Source organism: Glycine soja, chromosome 18 (assembly GCF_004193775.1).
Source record: "Glycine soja cultivar W05 chromosome 18, ASM419377v2, whole genome shotgun sequence".
In the NCBI taxonomy this organism is placed as follows: Eukaryota; Viridiplantae; Streptophyta; class Magnoliopsida; order Fabales; family Fabaceae; genus Glycine; species Glycine soja.
The window spans coordinates 53025455-53047737 of NC_041019.1; the positions used below are offsets into that span (position 1 = coordinate 53025455).

The 22283-nt window shown below is 30.9% G+C and overlaps 1 protein-coding gene across 3 annotated transcripts; it reads left to right on the plus strand.

The window, feature by feature from the left end:
• The first annotated feature begins 8380 nt into the window (after window positions 1-8380).
• LOC114396705 (homeobox-leucine zipper protein ANTHOCYANINLESS 2-like) lies at window positions 8381-15133 on the plus strand. Of its 3 annotated transcripts, none has more exons than XM_028358823.1 (10): window positions 8381-8585; window positions 8815-9270; window positions 9382-9599; window positions 9738-9855; window positions 9980-10684; window positions 10982-11083; window positions 11194-11406; window positions 12798-12972; window positions 13269-13636; window positions 14309-14966. In XM_028358823.1, exons 2-10 carry the CDS (start codon window positions 9067-9069, stop codon window positions 14672-14674), a joined length of 2469 nt encoding a protein of 822 aa, XP_028214624.1. In that variant the 5' UTR covers window positions 8381-8585; window positions 8815-9066; the 3' UTR covers window positions 14675-14966. The 3 variants fall into 3 exon arrangements, with proteins under 3 accessions (XP_028214624.1, XP_028214623.1, XP_028214622.1); XM_028358822.1 differs by having other exon boundaries at window positions 8819-9270; XM_028358821.1 differs by lacking the exon at window positions 8381-8585 and having other exon boundaries at window positions 8782-9270; window positions 14309-15133.
• The last annotated feature ends 7150 nt before the right edge of the window (window positions 15134-22283 follow it).

Consider the following 22283-nt stretch of genomic DNA (forward strand, 5'->3'; position numbering starts at 1 on the left):
TATATAAAATAGTCATTTAACATTTATTTTTAAAATAATACTCCTTAATGCCAATTATATGGGTTGATAGTAAGACATAATTAATACTCAGAAGAATTCACTTTTCGTTGGAGATATAGGACTTTTTTTCCTTTACATATATTTCAAAAATACAAAATAAAATAAAAAAAATGTTTTTTTCATGATTATGTGTGAAAACATGAAATTAAAAAGATATTTCCTCACCATACCAACATGGTATAATGTAATTAATTAGTAGATAGTGAAATTTCTAAAACATATTGGCCGACTTTGTTTAAAGAAATAAAATTCACTTAGATGACTCCACCTCTTAGGAGATTAACCTTATAATTTATGGCTATGAAGATATTTTACTTTTAGGAGGAAAAAAAATCTTCAAACAAAACATAAACCGTTTGTTTCTTTCAATAATTCTAAGTCATCATAATATATAATTTACATATTTGTTAAATAAAAAAAATCACTACATTTTTAATCCTTTTGATGCTGTTAAATTCATTTTGTGTCTTAAATTTAATATTTATTTATCAAATTTAAGGAGAAAATTAAATAATATTTTGTGGAAATATAACAATTTTCACAGTTTTACTACCAACGACAGACCCATAGGGCGAGTTGATCAATTTACAAAAAGAATATTTTAAGAAAATATTTTAAAACTACGCCACGGAATGTTTTGCAACAATAAAAAAACAATTGGAGAAAGGGAAAATATAAACTCTTTTGGGTAGGTACGTTGATGAAATACATGATCTTAACGTCTTCCAAGTTCCAATATTCGGCTCTTCAAGCTCCTCCAATCAGATCAGATCATCATGTACTTTTAGTTGAAGTCAAAATATTACCCTACATTGTGGTCAACTTTGAAGCCTTGTTGTGCCAAAAACTTTTACATGTGAAATAAGTTAACTTTTGATCTATTTGATTAATTTATGAATTAGTTATTTGATTATTTAGTACATACATACGGGTAAATGAAAGTGTTTGATAAATCAATTTATTTCACTAATTTATATTTTATAAATCTTAAATTACCTTTTTACGTTAAATTTGTAATATTTCAACTAGTTTTTATACGAGTAGCTTATAAGTTTGTAATTTATTTTTATTCTTATTATTTTAATATACTTTTTTATCTTCTCTTTTACTTAATCATTTTCTTTACTTATTTTAATACACTTATTTACTATCTTGACTTTGAATGAAATATTTCATCTTAAATAATTTAAAATTAATAAAATGATCTAGAATTTGAAGTACTATACCTAAAATTATATTTTGTCTAAAAATTGAATTTATGTAAAAAAATACTAAAATATGCTCTTTTATGTTATTTTATATGTATTAAGTACTTCAACAACTAATATTTTATCAAATATTTCTAACTCAACAAGTTATCTGGTTACTCTCAAGTTAACTTATTAGCTAGTTTAATCAAACATTGACTCTCTCACTTTCCACTACAAGAAAGTGATTATTTTGCTATGAAAAATGAGTGATGACCTCAAGGTTGATGCTATTTTCTTCCTGCTTCTTATCGTTAACTTTTATTCTACTTGGTGTCGACCTATTTGACACCAAAACAAAATACCTTATTTAATTCAAGTATAAGAGTTAGCTAAGTCATCGATGTGCAATATTATATTTTTAGCCCAGATTGGCTTAATCTTTGCTACTTAATTTCTATGAAAATTCCAATGCCATTCTCTCTTGCCTCCTTTTATCGCTCATAAATTTCACTTTCAAATATCAATTTCGTCTTCAAATCATGTGTCCATGTTCTGGGAAGACGATGGAGGTGGTGGGTTTGATATTGGCGGTGAGGATGTGATCATTGCTTCAGTAGTTTGGTGGTTGGTTTAGTGTTCACTTTGAGTTTTGATGGTTTTTGTGATTAATATTTAATAAGGAGAATAGAATGGATGGGATATAATTCCTTTTACTATAATTTTTTTCTCATCACCTATGGTGGACTTGAGGTGTGCTTGTTTTGAAGGAAACAAATAATATATACAAATTCATATTTTTTACACTTTATTTTAATTAAAAATTTATATTTTATTTTTCCCATCTAAATCAAACACATCCTAAGAGTCTTAACTCGATCGATGTTATGAAATGTCAATCTTTTTAATCTACGTAAAAGATATTAGTGTCAATTTTGTTAACAATGGTTTCATGCTTTGGTGATGCTAAAGTTGTCATTAGTGATGACTTCTTAAGAATCAAATCTAAGGCCCCATTTAGGATGGTTTCTCGTTTTTAATTTTAAAATTTTTAAAAAATCAAAATCAATTTTGAGTTTTGCTTTATTCTTTGTTTTTAATTTTTAAAAAGATGTCACAAATTGAAGATAAATAAAATGAGTCAATCCTTTTATCTTATCTTACTTTACTATAAAATAATAACGGTGATAGAGATAGCAGGATGGGAGTTGCGATGGTGACAATGGTGACGATAGTGTGATAACGATGGAGTGGTGGTGGAATAGTGATTGTGACTCTAGTGGTGATGGAATGTTGATAATAGTGTTTTAACATCCCGTCAAACCAGTTCGACTGTGACTTAGAGGTCTGGGCAAGAGGAATTACCTATTGGATCGACCATGCATTGAAGTTGGTGACCCATTAACCCGAGGCAAGTCACACCCAAGGGAAGAAATACGTTGGATCATGCGAGTCAATTAAGGTTCACTATAAAATTTAATATTTTCTAATAAAAATTGGGTCATGTAGGTCAATTAGAGACCCACTAAACTATTGACCCAGTGACCCAATGCCTTGATCGAGTCAATCACCAATTTGATTTTTTAAATTATAGGTGGTGGTGGGATGGAATAGTGGCAACAACGACAATGGGAGCAACAAAATGGTGGTAGTAGTAGTAGTGGAATGGTGATGGTAACAATGATGGTGTGGTGGTGGTGGTGTCACCGCCACTGGTGGTGGTAGTGATGATACCAGTGGTGGAATGATGGTGGTGACGACAACAACAGTGATGGGTAGAATGGTGATAGCGGTGACGATAATGATGATGAAGGCGATAGAATGATGGTGGCAGTAGTTTGGGGTGGTGGAAGCGACAAAGGCAAGGTGCAAAGGTGGTGGCAATGGCAGTGTTTGTGGAATGGTGGAGGAGGCAGTGGTGGAATTATGATGGCAGTGACAATGATAATAGTTGTGGTAGCAATGACGACGATGACAATGATGGTGGTGGGGGCGTGGTGGTGATGGTTGTATGGTGATGGTGGTTAGAATGTATTTCTTAAAACTAAAAAATTAAATTCACAAAATATTTTTTCTTGGTTTTGATAATGAATGTAAAACTATTTTGAAATTAAGTTAAAAACTAATTCAACTTCATTTTTTTCGAACACATTTTTTTTAAAATTAAAAGTGTTTAATAAAATTCATTATTGAACTAGCTAATATATACAAAGTGATATGAAAGATATGTTTTTATGAGATTTTTATCTATATTTTTATTTTGTAGAAAGATATACTTTAAATAATTATATTTAAAATTACTAAAGAGGAATTTTATCAAAGAATTAAAAAGATAGATGAAAAAATTATATATTACTAAATTAGCATGGTTGTTAAACTCATGAGTGAATCTATATGATCGTTTTGAGTTAATGAGTCCACAACCACGAACTTGGTTAACACATATGTAAACTTGTTTTCTTGTGGAATCATACAAACTTGCATGAAGTCAAATAGACTCACACAAACTTGCAAGTTTGTGGGTGAGTTGGTGAGTTCATTAGATCAAAAAAAAAAAAAATTTAAGCCAAAACAAACAATGACAAGAAAAAGGTAACAAAACAATGATAGAGAAGAGGGGTGATAGCCAACCTGTTTGTCATGTGTTAAACATGAAAATGAACAAAAGAAAATAAACAAAAAAGAATAGTAAAATTCAATATTAAAAAGGGTAAAAAGAAAATGTAATAATATTAAAGGTGAAAGTATAATAAAATATGAGAAATTAAAAACTAATGTTTTTTTAAAAAAATATATTACTCAAAGGATTATCTCAGGAAATGTTACAAGCTACTAACAAAAGTTCTTTACTCAAAACTATTAATATGATTAAAAAAACTCTAGTTAATAAAAAAAACAGATAAAAAAAAGTTTTGTAGCTAATTAAAAAACAAGTCAAAATTAGCTTAAAAAACTTGTGAAACATTTCATAAAAAAATGATTGTCAAACAAACTTGATGTTAAAAAGGCAATAGTATAAATTATTGATTACTAGTATCATTATCTAACGTCTTATAAGTATAAAATAAATTTAATATTATATTAATAAAATAATTAAAATAATTTAATGAAAAGTATTAATTTAATTCTGTATTTGAATAAATAATGATTTAGTTAGTTGTAAACTTGCATGTATTGTATATAATTACAATACAAGTTTACAACTAACTTAACTAATATTTTATTCTCCTCTAAAAACTTATGATGCCTTACCAAAAAGACTTGTAACTATATTCTCCTATAATTAATGTCATTTAATAAATTTTATTTTTATATAATTAGTTTGAATATATATCAGAAGCAAAGCAAGGCATTAGAAAAATTAACAAAAATAATTATTAATCAAAATTTACTTACCTTTCAGTTAAACTTTAAATTAGTTAAAATTTATTTTCTTAATAAACTGAAAGGTTAAGACAAAAAAATCAAAAGGATTTTCTTTTTGTTTTGACTAAAACTTTCCTTTTTTAAACAAATAATTTTTTTAAAATAAAATGATAAATGATTTTGACTATTACAATTAACTTATAACCATTTTTTATATCATGTCATTGATTTATGTGAAATTAGTTTTGATGTTCTTAAGTAAGATTTTTGATTTATGCCATATAGATAGAGAAAACATGATTGAAAGAGGAAATTTCATTAATGATGAGGAGCTTATATTTTAATGACTTATACTCCCTAACACTTCGTTGGTAATTGGATCAGTCCTAAAATCTCATAGGTCCTAGGCAAATAAATAAATTTGGATCTTTTATATATTTAGTTTGTGTTGCAACCCTACTTGAGATCCCAAAGATTTGAAAAATATAAATATATATTATATAAAAATAGACTCGTCATTTCATTAAAAATGATGTGTTCTGTTACATTAAATGAGTAATATAGCTTTAATAATTCCAATAAATTATCATATTTTTTTATTCAATTTATTCCAAAAAATTACATAACATAATTAATTATCTATAGATAAGATAAACATGACAATGAAAGTTGAAGATGGGTTTCATTATCTTTGTTTCCATCCTTGCATAAGGCGGGATACCCTCAATTTTAAAAGAGAACAATTTATATTTTTTAAACCAATTTTCATCCCGATTGGTTTTTATCAGATTTGAGTAAACTTGTGAGTAATAATCACATTTTTTTTATTTTAATTTACTTATATATTTTAAAATATTAATTTATATGTATAATTTAATTTAATTTAATTTATATTTCGTCTCTCGAAGAAAATGTCTAACTCAATTGCTATCATGCATCGCCAAAAAATATAATTTAATATACTAACTTTTTATTTTTTTTCCTTTATAATTTGAGTTTTTGTTTATGTTTCTTATTTTGTTAAAAAAATAAATCTTTTTAAAGAATGCTTTAAATCTATGTCATAGATCTAATAGATGTTTATGTCATGGTGAGTTAAAAATTCATTTAATATGGACCGATGAAGGTAATATATACAAAAAAAATAATAACCAATATGATAGTATCTTTTAATCACATGTCACATCTTAATTTGAACAAAAAGAGAGATGTAAAATAAAATAACAACTTTAATTTAATTAAGTTATAAAAAATAACATAAAATAAAAAAAAATTAATATACAATTAAATATATATATATATATATATATATTGGGCTCCTTTTAATCATGGGAAGGTTAGAATCCTCTATAGGTAGCTATTTAATTATGAGAAATCAACAATCAACTGTGATACCTCTTGTAACGTTCAACTACTCTTACAATCGATGACTGACCCCATAATTGATATAGGTTTTTTTAGTGTGTTTTTCCATCTAAGAAAACTTTTTAGGAGATCACTCATCCTGAAATTACTCCAAGTCAAACATGGTTAGCTATGAAGTTTTTAAATGATGAACTATTAAAAAATAGTTACATTTTATTGGTATAAGCAGTACTAATTAATTTCTTTTAAGCAATCCTTAGTTGTATAATCCTATATACCTAGTCATTTTATCCCTATCATTTTGGTGTGTATTTGACTCATTCATTTGCCCATCCCATGGAAGCTTACCAGAAGCTGCTCATTGTCTGTGTCTTTTCTTTTTACATTGAAGATCACTCTCCATCCTTGTTAGCATTTGGGATGTTACAACCAGCCATATATTTTGATAGCTTATCGAGATCAATTATCAACAAAGCTAATGGATATTTCACACAAATATTATGCTTAGGGATGAAAATAAGGTGGGGTAAGTGTGGATAGTAGCTACTTAGTTGCATCATTGTATAAATATTTGCCTCATGCCCTCTTCATACTTTGTGAGTACCCATTAAGCATGTAGTCACAATTTTTTAAAAAAAAATCATGGGTATTCGTAAATCAATGGATATTTATTAAAAAAATAATTTTAAAATTACTATAAAAAAGGAGTTTTGTTTAATTTTGTTATAAGGGATACCTATACGGGTCAGGTGGGCCAACCCACCATCAATTTGGCGAGGTGGGATGCAGAACCCAACCCGCCAGCCTGTTCTGGTTGTCTTGCCTAACCACACATACGCACACGTACGCATGTACCCCCACCCCCCATACACACACATAAAAATGTAAATACTAGTAGGTGTTTAAGCTTGGAATTGTCACTTTGTATTTTGTTAAGTTTATAGTGCTGTTAAAAAATCAAAATACATATTTGTTATTATTTTTATATTATTTTATAAATTTAATTTCTTTAACACTTATAAGAAAGTTTATATTAAAATTAATTTTAGAATAAACTATTGATATACTTTACGTTTTCTAACTAAATTTATTTCTCTTAAAAAATTAAATTTATTTATTTTGGTTAATTTTATGAAATAAAATATTATTATTTTTTTATTTTTGGCAAGCCGGCCTATCAACCCACTCCTAACCATGGTAGGCCACAACTTTCAGCCCTTCATTAGAAGATGAACAAGCCTGCCCCTGTGTGTTTTTTACGGGTTAGTGATATCAGATCAAAATGAGTTGAATTGATCCGCTTTGTCATCCCTATGGATGCCTTGATAGGTATCCCTAACCCATTTTTTAGTAGGTAGAATATGTATCTATTTAAGTTACTTACAAATATTAATTTAAGTATCCATTTTTTTTAATTTGTAGGAAAAACTTAGATATCCATCTATTATTCATTACAGATTTTATTTACATATGTACATATGTACGTGGGTATAAATATTTTTGTCATCCCTAGTTAGGGTGACAAAAGAAAAATATTTTTCTTATAAAAGAGTATTTGATATCTTTTATATATAAATGTTGTATAATTCTATCCTTTTTCTAAAAAAATAATATCACGCTCTTTTTACCAAAAAAGAAAATATCTTCCTTTATTTCTCATGAAATCCACCTACCCAAATATTGTTTAAATAACAAATTTAAAAATTAATTGCATTCAATTAATATTGTATATTCTAAAGCTAGTCATGGAAATTGTGAGACCAATTCATATAGTAGAATTTAAAATCCTTCTTCTTTTGATTATTTTCATAATCGGATTCTTTTAAATGATAGCATAACAAGAATTTTACATGGAAATATATTAAAATTTATGGAATCATAATTGAATAGGAAAAAATAAATTGACATGGCACTGCATGCATTTTGCTGGTACATCATATACATGTTATGTGTGAACTAGTGGACAAAATATAAAATGGACCCAAGTTTCTCATATTATTTATTTTTTAAAAAAACATAAATTTCCGTGATGATTTTGTTGCCATATGAGTGAATTAATCTAATTTAGTCAAATTATTGGGAGTCCCAAGAGCAGTTTATAGGAAGCATTGAGAAGAGGGGTGCCCCGTGCATCTGCACAACAGTATCATAAGTAACTTCATTTTCTTTCATATATCCCCAAAAAGTTTATTCAAAAGGCATATTGCAAAATTCACAGCTATTCACAGACTTTAAAAGGGTTAAAGTGGAAAGTGGTAACAGATATAGAGAGAGAGTGTTTGTAGTGTGTAATCACAGTGTGAAGAGTCAACCAAAGCCTTTTTGGATGCATGTATTTGTAAGGCTTTCAAATGTCCACATGTTAAGTTTCATCTGTGCTTTCTTCTCCAAACTCTTTTTTCCCTTCTCTCTCTTCTCTTGTCTGTGCACAAATCTATAAGCGTTTCATTTTCTACCTCTTTTCATTAAATATTCATTTATCTTTTTTCTTCTCTTTCACGCTTTAGCATAGTCAAGCATATCGGTTATCATGCAGTGAACGAGACAGCACACACTGAACTGAAGACTAGGGTTGCCATGCCATCCTAAGGAACTAAAAGCAAAGAAGTAATAAACGTTTTTTTTCTTCTTATTATCAATTACTTTTTCTCTCTCTCTGTATCTCTAAAAAACTAAAAAACAGTGTGAAAAAATAAAATAGAATAAAAGACAGAATTTATTTATTTATATTTTAGAGCTTTATCCTTTTGTCCCCTTTATCTTTTCTCTCTATTATTATTTATTTATTTCCTGGTTTCAAAAGGTTCGTTTTTGATTGCCCTCTCTGGTATATAAGGCAGATTCTAAGAGACCCATTTCATCTTTTGTGGTGCTCCATGGCTTGGAAATTCCGGGGTTGGATGAATCAATCGACACTACTAGGATTAACAATTTTTCACCCATGAGGCCGAGCCATTATTAGTTGCATCACCTTGTTTTTCTTCAAAGGGGTATTTTTTAGTAGTAGCAGTTTCTGTTGTGGTGTGCTTGATTGAAGAGAGAGGAGAGAAAAAGAAAAGAAAAAAGGGAAGCAAAAGTGGCTACTTTGATGAGTTTTGGGGGGTTTCTTGAGACCAAACAAAGTGGTGGAGGTGGTGGTAGGATTGTAGTTTCAGATATTCCTTACAACAGCAACAACGGTTCAAACCACAGCAACGATATAATGCCCTCTGGTGCAATCTCGCTGCCTCGTTTAGCCACTCCTACTTTGACCAAATCCATGTTCAACTCTCCTGGCCTTTCTCTTGCACTTGTGAGATTCATTCATTCAATTTCATACCCTTTTGTTTCTTATAAAGGCTTTTTGTTTTGGTTGGTTCTATTTGCTTACTTTTTTTTTTTTTTGGTTTTGGGAAAAACGCAGCAAAGTGATATAGATGGACAAGGGGATATGAACAGATTAATGCCCGAAAATTTTGAGCAGAATGGTTTGAGAAGGAGCCGGGAAGAGGAGCATGAAAGCAGATCTGGCAGTGACAACATGGATGGTGGTTCTGGTGATGATTTTGATGCTGCCGACAACCCACCGAGGAAAAAACGCTATCACCGACACACTCCTCAGCAAATTCAAGAGCTTGAATCGTACGATGATATTTTCATTAAAAAAAAAATCTTTTTAAGCTTTACTATTCTCTTTTGTGTGGAATTTTATTTTATGATGACTTTCTTTTGGAGGGGTTGTTTTGATTTTGTTGTCTTTTGTGTTTTCTGTGTTTTTAGGCTCTTCAAGGAGTGTCCTCACCCCGATGAGAAGCAAAGGCTTGAACTCAGCAGAAGGCTTAATTTGGAAACGAGGCAAGTAAAGTTTTGGTTCCAAAATCGAAGAACACAAATGAAGGTAGCAAACACACAACACCAACACCCTTGTGCCATCACTTTTCATTTTTTAAAATCAGATTCTGTTACAATTTCATGCTTTTGGGGGCTCTGATTAATAACCATGGATCGTTTTTGTCATTTAGACACAATTGGAACGGCACGAGAACTCGCTGCTGAGGCAAGAGAATGACAAGCTTAGAGCTGAAAACATGTCTATGAGGGAAGCCATGAGAAATCCCATATGCTCAAACTGTGGAGGTCCTGCAATGATTGGTGAAATTTCACTCGAAGAACAGCACCTCAGAATTGAGAATGCTAGATTGAAAGATGAACTAGACCGTGTTTGTGCACTCGCTGGCAAGTTTCTGGGTCGACCCGTTTCTTCTCTAACAAGCTCAATTGGGCCTCCAATGCCAAACTCAAGTTTGGAGCTTGGTGTTGGGAGCAATGGTTTTGGACAAGGTTTAAGCACTGTGCCTTCAACAATGCCTGATTTTGGGGTTGGAATATCAAGCCCTTTAGCCATGGTGTCACCTTCAAGTACTAGACCAACCACAACAGCATTGGTGACTCCTTCTGGCTTTGACAACAGATCAATTGAGAGGTCTATTGTTCTTGAACTTGCTTTGGCTGCAATGGATGAGTTGGTGAAGATGGCACAAACTGGTGAGCCTCTTTGGATCAGAAGCTTGGAAGGGGGAAGAGAAATTCTCAACCATGAGGAGTACACAAGGACTATCACTCCTTGCATTGGCTTGAGACCCAATGGCTTTGTCACTGAGGCTTCTAGACAAACTGGAATGGTCATCATAAACAGCTTGGCCCTTGTTGAAACATTAATGGACTCAGTAAGCCTCTCAACTACCTTTCACACTTTCTCAACAATTTTCTTCCTCCCTAATTTATTTCCTTTTATTATTCTTGGCTCCTTTCGTTTGTGTTATTTTCTCATTTTATGTTGATATATTTTTCTAAATTAATGTTAGTAATATATCATTTTTATTTGATTTGATAGTTCATAACAAATTTTAATGAGTAATACTAAAAGAGTATATTAAAAAAAAGAGTACATTAAAAAATGTGATGCTGGTTCTTTTTGAATTTGTATGCGTGTGTTAAGCTGATTTACTTTTCTGCTGTGACAGAATCGTTGGTCAGAGATGTTCCCTTGTATGATTGCTAGAACCTCAACCGCTGAAGTTATATCTAATGGAATAAATGGAACTAGAAATGGTGCCCTTCAGCTAGTAAGTTGAATTTGTTATCTTACACTACTTTTCTTTTATAAAAAATGAATTGAATATTATAATTGGGAGTTTTTTTATTTTAATTTTAACAACATAAAATTTGATCCCAGATGCATGCTGAGCTTCAAGTTCTTTCTCCCTTGGTTCCTGTTCGTGAGGTCAATTTTCTACGCTTTTGCAAGCAGCACGCAGAGGGGTTATGGGCAGTGGTAGATGTGTCCATAGATACCATCCGAGAAACTTCTGGAGCACCCACTTTTGTGAACTGTAGGAGGCTTCCTTCTGGTTGCGTGGTGCAAGATATGCCAAATGGTTACTCTAAGGTAAAATTAATTAATTACCAATATTCTTCCTAGTTTCTCATGTTCTTAATTACTGCCTTTTTTAGCATCCCAAATTTCTCTTTTTTGAAGACAGTAAAAATGATTTACTGGTAGTAGATTCTACCTAGCGTTGTGTCTTAATATAGTTTTCTAAATATATATATGCCACCTACTGAACCGTACTACGTCACCTGCTTTGATGTTTTCATCACATTTATTGTATTTTTTTCCAAGTGGGTGCAAGTAACTGCACCATGGTAGTAGTAGCTTATTTGTGCAATATATTTAAAGTGGGGGCAAAACACCAAGCTAAGGAATCATGGGGCTTTTGCTTTTCCAAGCTACTTAAAAAAAACTCATGCTTCCGAGTAACTCAGTTTGTTTAGTGATTACTCACTATAGAACCACTCTGTCAGTGATGATTCCAATATATATATTTTTAGTCTCTCAGAATTTGCAGCCTGAGTTAGGATGCTTCCCCTTGTGTCTCAATTTATATTCCAATCTTCAGTTTTCAACAACTGATTTTTGATCCCATAAACTAATTGAGTAATACACCATGTTGCACAAATCTAGGTTAACCCCATTAATTTATTCGTGGAAGTCTCTATCATCACTTAATTTTTTGGCAGCACGAACACATTAATTACACATCCCCCTTTGAGCAATTTGCGTTGCAATTACTACTTTTTTATTCCATAAAGAATTCATATGATGTTTCTATTCCCATTCTTTTTATGCTGCTACATTTGTCATTCCCCGAGCATTATTTTAATTTATGAGACTATGCGTGACCTGGTTCCAGCCCCTATAGTCCATAGGTCGGTTATATATTAAAAGATATTCAATGCGGACCCTTTGAGTCAAGATCAAAGACTGGAACATTTTGTTTGTTTCTTTTCATTGTTTGGGATGAGTTCATCACGCACTGTCGTAGCAAATCTCGATGAAACCCTTTAACACTGCACGTAGCTGCAGCTACTACTTCTCCAAATCCCACCGTGACTTTATCTAGTACCTCAATATTTTATGTACTTGCTCCAAGCTCCATGAGATACCTTGTGTATCGTTCAACTCATTAATTCGTCAGGCTTTTCCAAGATTTGCTTTCCACATGCTTCTTTTCACCAGCATATTCTTTAATTAGCATCTTTTGCACCTAATTTAATTGTCATGCATTTTTCTGATTAATTAATTTTCCGTACAACAGTCCTTGATCTACAAAATTGCTGACACATTATAATTAGTACCTCAGCAATACATCGATCGGTCCACTTTGTAGCATGATACTAGTATTAAATTATAAGTTCATAAAGCAAAAAAATAATAACACCAGTGAAATTTCAATGATGGGTATGAGCTTATATGACATTGTTGTTAATTATACGCAGGTGACATGGGTGGAACATGCAGAATACGACGAAAGCCAAATTCACCAGCTCTTTAGACCCTTGTTGAGCTCAGGCATGGGGTTTGGTGCACAACGTTGGGTTACCACTCTTCAACGCCAATGCGAGTGCCTAGCCATTCTAATGTCCTCAGCAGCTCCCTCTAGAGAACATTCAGGTACATTTATTTACATATTATATAGATACTAAATAATATATAATTATAGTTAATACATAGGTACATATTAGTGAGAACAATTCTGATTAGTCTAGACCATAAAATCATATATATAGACAATTAAAGTTAAAAGTGAGTTTAGTAATTACATAACCATTTAATCTTAATCATCCAAACATGATTTAATGGAATAGTCTCTATATTTATATTATTGTTGTTTTTCACACTAGCAAGAGTCTTCACCTAATATCATGTTACACTTTAATTTTGCTTATTATATGATTTGGTTGTTGCAGCAATAAGCTCAGGTGGAAGGAGAAGCATGTTGAAGCTGGCACATCGCATGACGAACAATTTCTGTTCGGGTGTGTGTGCCTCCACAGTGCACAAGTGGAACAAGCTGAACGCAGGAAACGTGGGGGAGGACGTGAGAGTGATGACGAGGAAGAGCGTGGACGACCCGGGCGAGCCGCCCGGGATCGTCCTAAGCGCTGCCACATCAGTGTGGCTTCCCGTCTCGTCGCAGAGGCTCTTCGACTTCCTCCGCGACGAGCGGCTCCGAAGCGAGTGGGATATCCTCTCCAACGGTGGACCCATGCAAGAGATGGCTCACATTGCAAAGGGACAAGACCATGCTAACTGTGTCTCCCTCCTTAGAGCCAGTGTATGTATACAATTGCCCTCATTATTTTTTTTCTCATTATATCACATCATAATCATAGGTTATAAAAATATACACAAAATAATTAAGGAGTTTTGTTTAGACCAAACTTACTAATAGTAACTAAGAGATGTGATGTGAGTAGGCTCGTTGAATCTTGATGTAAATCAAAAGATAGCAAAAAAAAAAAACATAGAATACGTCACATGAAATTTGTTTTTTATCTTTGGGAAGGGTGGGAGTTGAATGGTGTGTGAATGAGTGTAATTTTGTTTTACCATTGTGACGAAAATGTGCACGATAAGAGGAAACGTCAATCTTGCTTTGTCGCGGAGTTTGGGGATAAAAAAGGTGAAATTGAGAAGGACAGGCTTGGAAAATTTTGGAAGTATCTATGATGGCAATTTGGCAGCAGAAAATAGGGCAGCGTTTGTTTCAGTAAACTTTTATAAAAAGGTCAAAATACACGACTTTTGTCAACTTTCTATTTTCCTCAATTCTGACCTCATTATTTATTTTTCCCCTAATTTTTTTAAAATAAAAAATAAGCGGAAAAAGCTGGTACCGGGGTTTGACTAACTCCTCCACCGAACTTAACGAAAACGACAAAACCTAAATTTGTATTTTTCACTTTTTTATTTTTTAAAAAATAATTTTAATTTTTTCCCGTTGCAGGCTATAAATGCGAACCAGAGCAGCATGTTGATTTTGCAGGAGACGTGCACCGACGCGTCGGGCTCGCTTGTGGTGTACGCGCCGGTGGACATTCCGGCGATGCACGTCGTGATGAACGGCGGCGACTCTGCTTACGTGGCGCTTCTCCCGTCAGGGTTCGCCATCGTGCCCGACGGGTCCGGCGAGGAGCAAGGTGGCGCGTCGCAGCAGAGGGCGGCGAGTGGGTGTCTCCTCACGGTGGCGTTTCAGATCCTTGTGAACAGCCTTCCGACGGCGAAGCTCACGGTGGAGTCGGTGGAGACGGTGAACAACCTCATCTCCTGCACCGTGCAGAAGATAAAATCAGCTCTTCATTGCGAGAGCTGAAACCTTTTGGGGCTGTCTATTATTATTATTATTATTATTTTCTTTTTGAGAATTTAGGTGACATTTTGTACTTAAAAGTGGGGATAGGTGGCGCGTGTGAAGGACGCGAGGGGTGGGGGTGTTGAGTCAAGAACGAACCGCGCGTGGGTGAGAGAAGTCCTTGCATGGTGATGAGGATCCGAGACTTTTTCGGGTCGGGTTTGGATCTTTAACACAAAGCAAGGGTGGTGGTTCGGGTATTGACTCGGGTCGACCCCTTTTGTCTGCTCTATACTAGTAGCAGCAGAAGAAGAAAAAAAATTAATAGAAATGTGAAAAAAGAAAAAGGAACAAAATTGTGTTTCTGGTTAGAGTATAAGTTATCATTTTGATTTGTATTGACTTGGGAGTTTGCTAGAATTGGATCTGGTAGTTTGTTGCATATGATCAAATCAATAATTTGTGTTCATTTTTTGAGAATTTCTAAGTTCGTACTCTTTTTTCGTTTCTTAAGTTTAGTAATTTGAGTGTCCTTAGTTTGTTTGAATTTTTTTTTACATTTCATTATTGTGGAGTATTTAATTATTAATATTATTAATAATTAATTTTTGTTAAAAAAATTTGACTCATGAATTTCAATCACATTTTTTTTACTCTTAAAACTCAAATTTAAGATTTTATTTAGGAAGATCAAATTTAAATCTACTTGAACTGTTGGTGATTTGTTTGATTAAATATTTGTAAAGTATTGATATTGTTAATACATGTTTAATAACAGTGACACTAACTAGTTGAATAAGAAATTAGGGGGCATATAATACTTTGGTAATATTTATAAAATGAGGAAAAATTAAATTATAATAATATAATTTTAATAATTATTATATTATTTTATAATTTTTTATTGAATAATATTTTTTTAAAACTCAATATTAAATTTAAAATTCTTTTCACATGAATTACATATATAAAATTTCATTTAAAATTATTTATTACCTCATTCATATAAATAAAATTAATATAATATAAATATTTTAAAATATAAATCAGTATAATGTGATATGTCTCTTATAAAACACTGTAACAAGTACAACAATGATTTGCTACCAGAAAAGTTTCCTATATACTTCCCTCATTTAAAGTCATTTTCGAGTTATTTAGGAGTTAACATATTTATTTTTTATATAAAAGATTAGAGTTAATATTTAGTAATTATATTAGTATTAAGATAGGAGATGAGTATGATAAGATTGGGCTGGATTCAGATATTAAATAAATTTTTATTAGGTCGATTATCGATACTTCTAATTAATTTGTCTTTACATTCATAGAACTTTAATGATATACTACTACTATTATAATTAAGTTTAAGCCTAAGTACGATGAGATTTAATTGTCTCTAATTAAGACATACATTTAATAAGATAGTGATACAAATACGTGCTACAAGTATCAGTTATTTTAATTATTTTTCAAAATGTAGTTGCATGCATATATGATATGTTAGTTTCAACATAAAAATGATAAAATATTATATATCATAAAACAACTTCCCATCCTTCTCCCAAATGTAATAGAGAATAGTTTGTCAAAACTCACAAGTCTCAGACTATGGGTGAGCAAGGAGAAGCAAGGGAAGTGAATGGGAATGATAAATAGGACAATAATACAAAAGAATCAATGGGAAACCTGAGTCTATTTTGTATGCTTGCTTTTTTTTGGGGTGAAATTTTGCTATACTTAATGCGTGACTACAATAACACGTTTTATTTTATTTTGTAATTTCAAAATATAGAAAATGATGAAAAATAATATTTTTTTTATTTTAATTAATAAATATAAAAAATAAATAAAACAATAGCATATTAAGTATTATAAAGAAATGATAAAAAAATATTTTGAAATTAACTATTTTAAAACATTCATGAATATTTTGACTTATTTTTAAAATATTAATTAGCAAGACCCAAGACTTGTTTCTCAAATCAAATATCTCTTAATAATTTTATCTAAAAAGTGACATTTTAAAGTTCGTTCTCGTTGAGTCGTTGACAACTCATGGGAGCTCAAAACTCTATAAATATGAACACAAGACTTGTGTTTTGAAAGTAATAATGGAGCTGCAATTGTGATGGGTGATTGTTATTCCACGCGCCGCTTGGTGATATAATATAGTTAGAGGTTAATAATAAACAGGACAATATAAAAAATATATTTGATTGTGGATGAATATCAATTGAGAAATTATTATTGTAACCAAAATTATAATAATGAAAAATGTAAGTAAAATAACTAATATAAAAAATTACCATATGTGATATAATTCATATTAAAAAGGATAAAAATAATATCACAGTGTAGAATCGTATTTGAGTAATATTGATTATTGACAGAGCTTATACTTTCATGGATTAAAAGGATGGTTTATCTAAAAAATTATTTGTGGGACATCGATCTCATACTTTCATAGATTAAAAGGATGGTTTATCTAAAAAATTATTTGTGGTACATCCATCTCATGTACTCAAATTACTTTACCAACATAGTGTTTGTCAAACTAATACTGAATTCAGATTTGTTAAGTAAAAAATTATATTTGAGTTTTGTAAATAAGAAAGTAAACACTATTATTAAGAAGAGGGAAGTTTGTTTTTCAATGAAAATTAATTATTACAAAGTTAGTAAATTTTTGCGCTAATATAACGGTGAACCAGAAAAAATATTTTGATTATATTACTCAATTTTTATCTTTTCAATTGCATGAGTGGCAAAATGAAAACTCTGTTAAGTGTTTATGGTAAAAGTAATAGCAATTAAATGGTTAAACACAATTAAAAATAATAGTCCATGTAGTGGAGGAGGAGAAGGTGAGTGGTGGTGATTGTGTCATTGCATTAAATGAGGGAGCAGAAGCTGTTGGGAGAAGCGTTGCCATCATTTAATGCTATGGCTTTGGCATCGTCTATATGGTTACGTGAGCCAACCCAATAAGACTCTGACACGAGCATTATCTGACACAATATGGAGTATTAATCAATTATAAAAGGTATCACTCTCTTCCTATGCACAAGATGGATATTCATATCCGTTACCCATTTGTTCTTTCTCTTGGTTGGTTGGTTGATTCACACATTCGGGGTTTGTTTTTGGAGGGATAAGGTCATAAGGATCGATTGTTTTTAATGTGACTCTTCTCAAAAGAAAATAAATTAACGAAACTTTGTTGCCTGGAAAACTTTTCTGCCCTAACTGAATTCTACTGTGAATTGAAAGCAATGTATGCATGTTCATTGTGACTTGGATTGACAAGTCGAGTGGGATATATATAATAGTCTTTATATATTTCAATTCAAACAATAGGTAGGGTTTGTATTTGTTGCTATCAGCTATCAGTAAAGAACTGCAGATGAATGTGAAATTAATACTGTTACTAACTATTTAACTTGTGAATAAGGAAGGGGTCTGGATATATATAGCTTTGGCCAAATCAATTATAGTTAAAATCATAGAAGCTGCCAATGAAGTTCTTCAACAAGATTAAAGTTGGTTTTACACAAGTGTGATATCACACAGACACACGTATATACACATATAAACTTTGATTACCTAATTTATAATTTCAAAAAATCTGGGAGTGTCAGAGTGAATTTCAATTACTATATGTTTATGAAAATTCTTTTCATTGACTTTTGTCAATTTTAATTATGATATATAATCATGTAATTTGAAATTTAACATTTAATTATATTATATAATTAGTTTTTATCTTTCGACCATTAAATGACGTTTCTCTTTATTTTTCTTATGATTAATTATTAGCATTTGATCACCTTATTGGTTATCTATTATTCGATGTAATATGCATATTTTAAAAAATATCAAAAACATAGTCCCGCCGGTAGTTAGGAATTAAAATATGTATCGTAGTTAGTGAGCTGGTAGTTAGTAATTACTTAGTACTACCAATTATATAAACATTAGTGTGCGGGAAACTTTAAATTATTAAAAACAATTACTTATAAAATAGTTCTTTAGGAAAATTATTAACAAATAGTTATTCTTTAAAAGAATTAATTTATCCAAGAAAATTATATATTAATGCAGTACTTAATTCGTATACCAAATATATTATGCATAAATTAATTAATATTTATTTAAATTATCAATAAATTGTTGATGGGAATGATATCTTGAACTTAATTTCTTTAAGAAAAATCTCAAATTTGACTCTTGTATATAAAAATAATGTGAAAAGAAGAAAATTTCTACTAAAAGTGATTGAATGATAATACATTTTTTTAATTGGATGATAATGCATATAAAATTCTTTTATATAATTAGTGTATAAACATTAAACTCAAATAAATATATTCAATACCTTAAACATAAGAACATCTATTTTTAAGCATATCTAATAGAAATATTAATGATAAACATTTAAAAAATCTAAGAAATATATACATTAATAAGAAAATATTATTAGCAACCAGCAATGAAATCACTCTTCGCATAGCTGTCCAAAAGGAGAGCAATTTTACTGGAAGGTGTATATTCCTCCCAGCAGCATTGTTAATAAAACAAATTTTTTTTACTCGAATTAATAACAAAAGTTACAAATATCTGTGGTCCCACATAGAGTGTGAATTTACTTCTTAAGGATTGAAGGATGTAAGTAAGTTTCTTAGGATAATTACTGCAAAATAAGTAAACAACCAATTGCTGAGTCTTATATGAGTATGGCCAAAAAGAAAAAAGATCGAAAAAGTCTTAGAAGTTAACTGATATTTTAGATGAATCTAGATAACTGCTACAACCAATTGCTGAGTCTTATATGAGTATGGCCAAAATGAAAAAAGATCGAAAAAGTCTTAGAAGTTAACTGATATTTTAGATGAATCTGGATAACTGCTACAACCAATTGCTGAGTCTTATATGAGTATGGCAAAAAAGAAAAAAAGATCGAAAAAGTCTTAGAAGTTAACTGATATTTTAGATGAATCTGGATAACTGTTAAGACAATATATCCCACCTGGTTTGAATTTGTTCCTGTTGAGAACAGTGTCACATTTGGAAGATTATAACGTCATAATTTCTAACTAGGAAAGTGACTATTGCTTCAAAAATCAGATGTCCAAATAATGCGAATAAAAAGATATGCGGATCTTACCAGTCACCATGAATGTGTGGGTAAAAAAGCTCTTTTGGCCAATTCTAGTGTACCAACTAATAAACAAGTTTCTGGTTCAATCAATTGTTTTCAATTGAAAAAATATGCAAGGTGTTACCACTTATCGCTCAATCAGTGTCTTACACTTCATCCAAATTGCCAATATTATTGTAGACAATTCACCATGGTCCTGTTCACATAAGAGTCCCAATTACTCATGTGTGGGACCTCCCTTTCCAGCAAAACCCTAAAGATGTGCTTTTTGGACTTTAAACCCTATCAGCTACACGTCATTTCTCACTCTCTATACGTGAATATAAAAAATTAAGGATTTTTTTAAAAAGAAAATAATAGTTGTACAAATATACAAGTATCTAAAAAGGAGTGTAATAGGACTCGGTGTGAATAGATGACAGAAAATGTTGAACCTCCAAATGAGTAGCAAGCCATTTTTTGTTTTCCTCATTATTTGAAACTGAAGGGCCCGCTTTTGAATTCACAACACAAAAACCACAAACCAACCAATGAACCAGGGTCCCAGTATTACACATATTTTCTTTCAAGTAGCTAATAATTCTTATATATATATATATATATATATGCATGTTTCTCTCTCTTTACCACTATGCTACTCTCATGCATGCACACAAAAGTACACGTGAGTGAGAGGATCACACAAAATTGAATTGATCTCTCAAATCCCAATATATTTGAGTTGTTGATCATGAAGGTAATAAAGTCAAGAAAATGAAAGGCTATCCGAAACAGGGAAATGAGTGTTGGCGGGTTTAATTAGTTTTTGCAAGCTTTAGGACATTACATTATCTTTTGGTTCTGTTTCTTTCTTACTATATAGTACACAAGTTACTCACTCACTCATACTCATCCATTGTGTAAAATTCGCGAGGGTTCGATCTTCTACTACCTTGTATTTTGTTGCCATTCACAGCCACCTTCGTTGCAACACACAATGGTGGGTTCCACGGTTCCCCACAATGGTTGAAGTAATATTTATTATATATTAAGACAACGATGGGAACGTTTGGAGGTATTAGATGGGATTGGACAACTACATCTATGGGTTATTGGAACCCACGCCCTTCCAATTTCAAACCATTTCTCTTTGAGAAAAATGTCAAAAATGCGGCATAAGGTGAACATGATGGGATTGTCCTACAACTACAACTTGAAAGCTTTACCAGTTTATTGTGATGGCCTTTTTAGGTGGTCCATTACGTTGATTTTTCTAAGCATACAGAACAAAAAAAATGCTTCTTCCATACTGAGCTGAGCTGAATCAGGGATTAACTTAAACCTAGTTCGTTATTTTTTTTCAACCATAGGCTTAATTCATCAAGAAAATGGCTGTCTTTTTAAACACTATGAGATGATTAAATTGATGAGCTTACACAAATTTACACCTAATTTTCTTATATAATTTTAATTATAAGCATTTACATATATTTAAAAGGCAAACATATATATATATATATATATATATATATATATAAACACTTATATATAAATAAAGGATAAGAAACTTTCTGATATATTAGTATCAAGGTATTTGAGTTTTAATTTTAAAATTTATTTATTTAATAACTATATATATATATATATATATTAAATTTCAAGTTTATAAAATTTTAAAATCATCTGACACTTTACTAAATAATGTAATTTAATGTATAATAAATTTATTTTAACAATAAATAAATATTCATTATAAAATTATCTAATTATAAATGTTTAATTTATAAAAAAATAATAATTATCTCATTTTGGAAATAAAGATTTAACTTTTGGAAAAATGAATTAACAAATGGAGTCTGGGGCTCTGGCCTACTGGTTCACTCTATTGACTTTCCATCCATTCTGCCAACAAAGGCCTAAATTGTTTTTTAAGTATGTGTTTTGATTTAAGTTGAAAATGTGGTGTATTTAATTCTCTGTAAATTTACCGATAAAAATAAGTTAAAAATAACAATAAGAGAAACGATATTTATGTAAACATACGTTTGTATTAAACATAAGTTTGTAACCTTCTATTCAAACACATACTAAGACGAACACAATGATATTTATTGTGCTTTTAGGAATCTTGGAGGCTACATATTCACGTGGCTTAGCTATTATCTTAGGCGTTGCTCTTACACACTTTCATAAGTAGAAATTATTATATTAATATAATTTTAACCAACTAAAAGAAAAATTCCACCAATTTATGAGCTTTTATTAAATTACATATAATTTCACTCTTTTTTATTTTGTTACACTAATTCCCTTTTAAATTTAAAAGTATTATACGAACGCACTTTTATATGATTGAAAATCTTATACCGATGCTTCTCAAACTTTATGCTAACACCCTTACCATAGCGATAAAAGTAATGATTAAAAAAACAAAGAATATTTGTGTAATCAAACGAAATCTCTAAAGGCATTACCATAATTTGCTAAAAA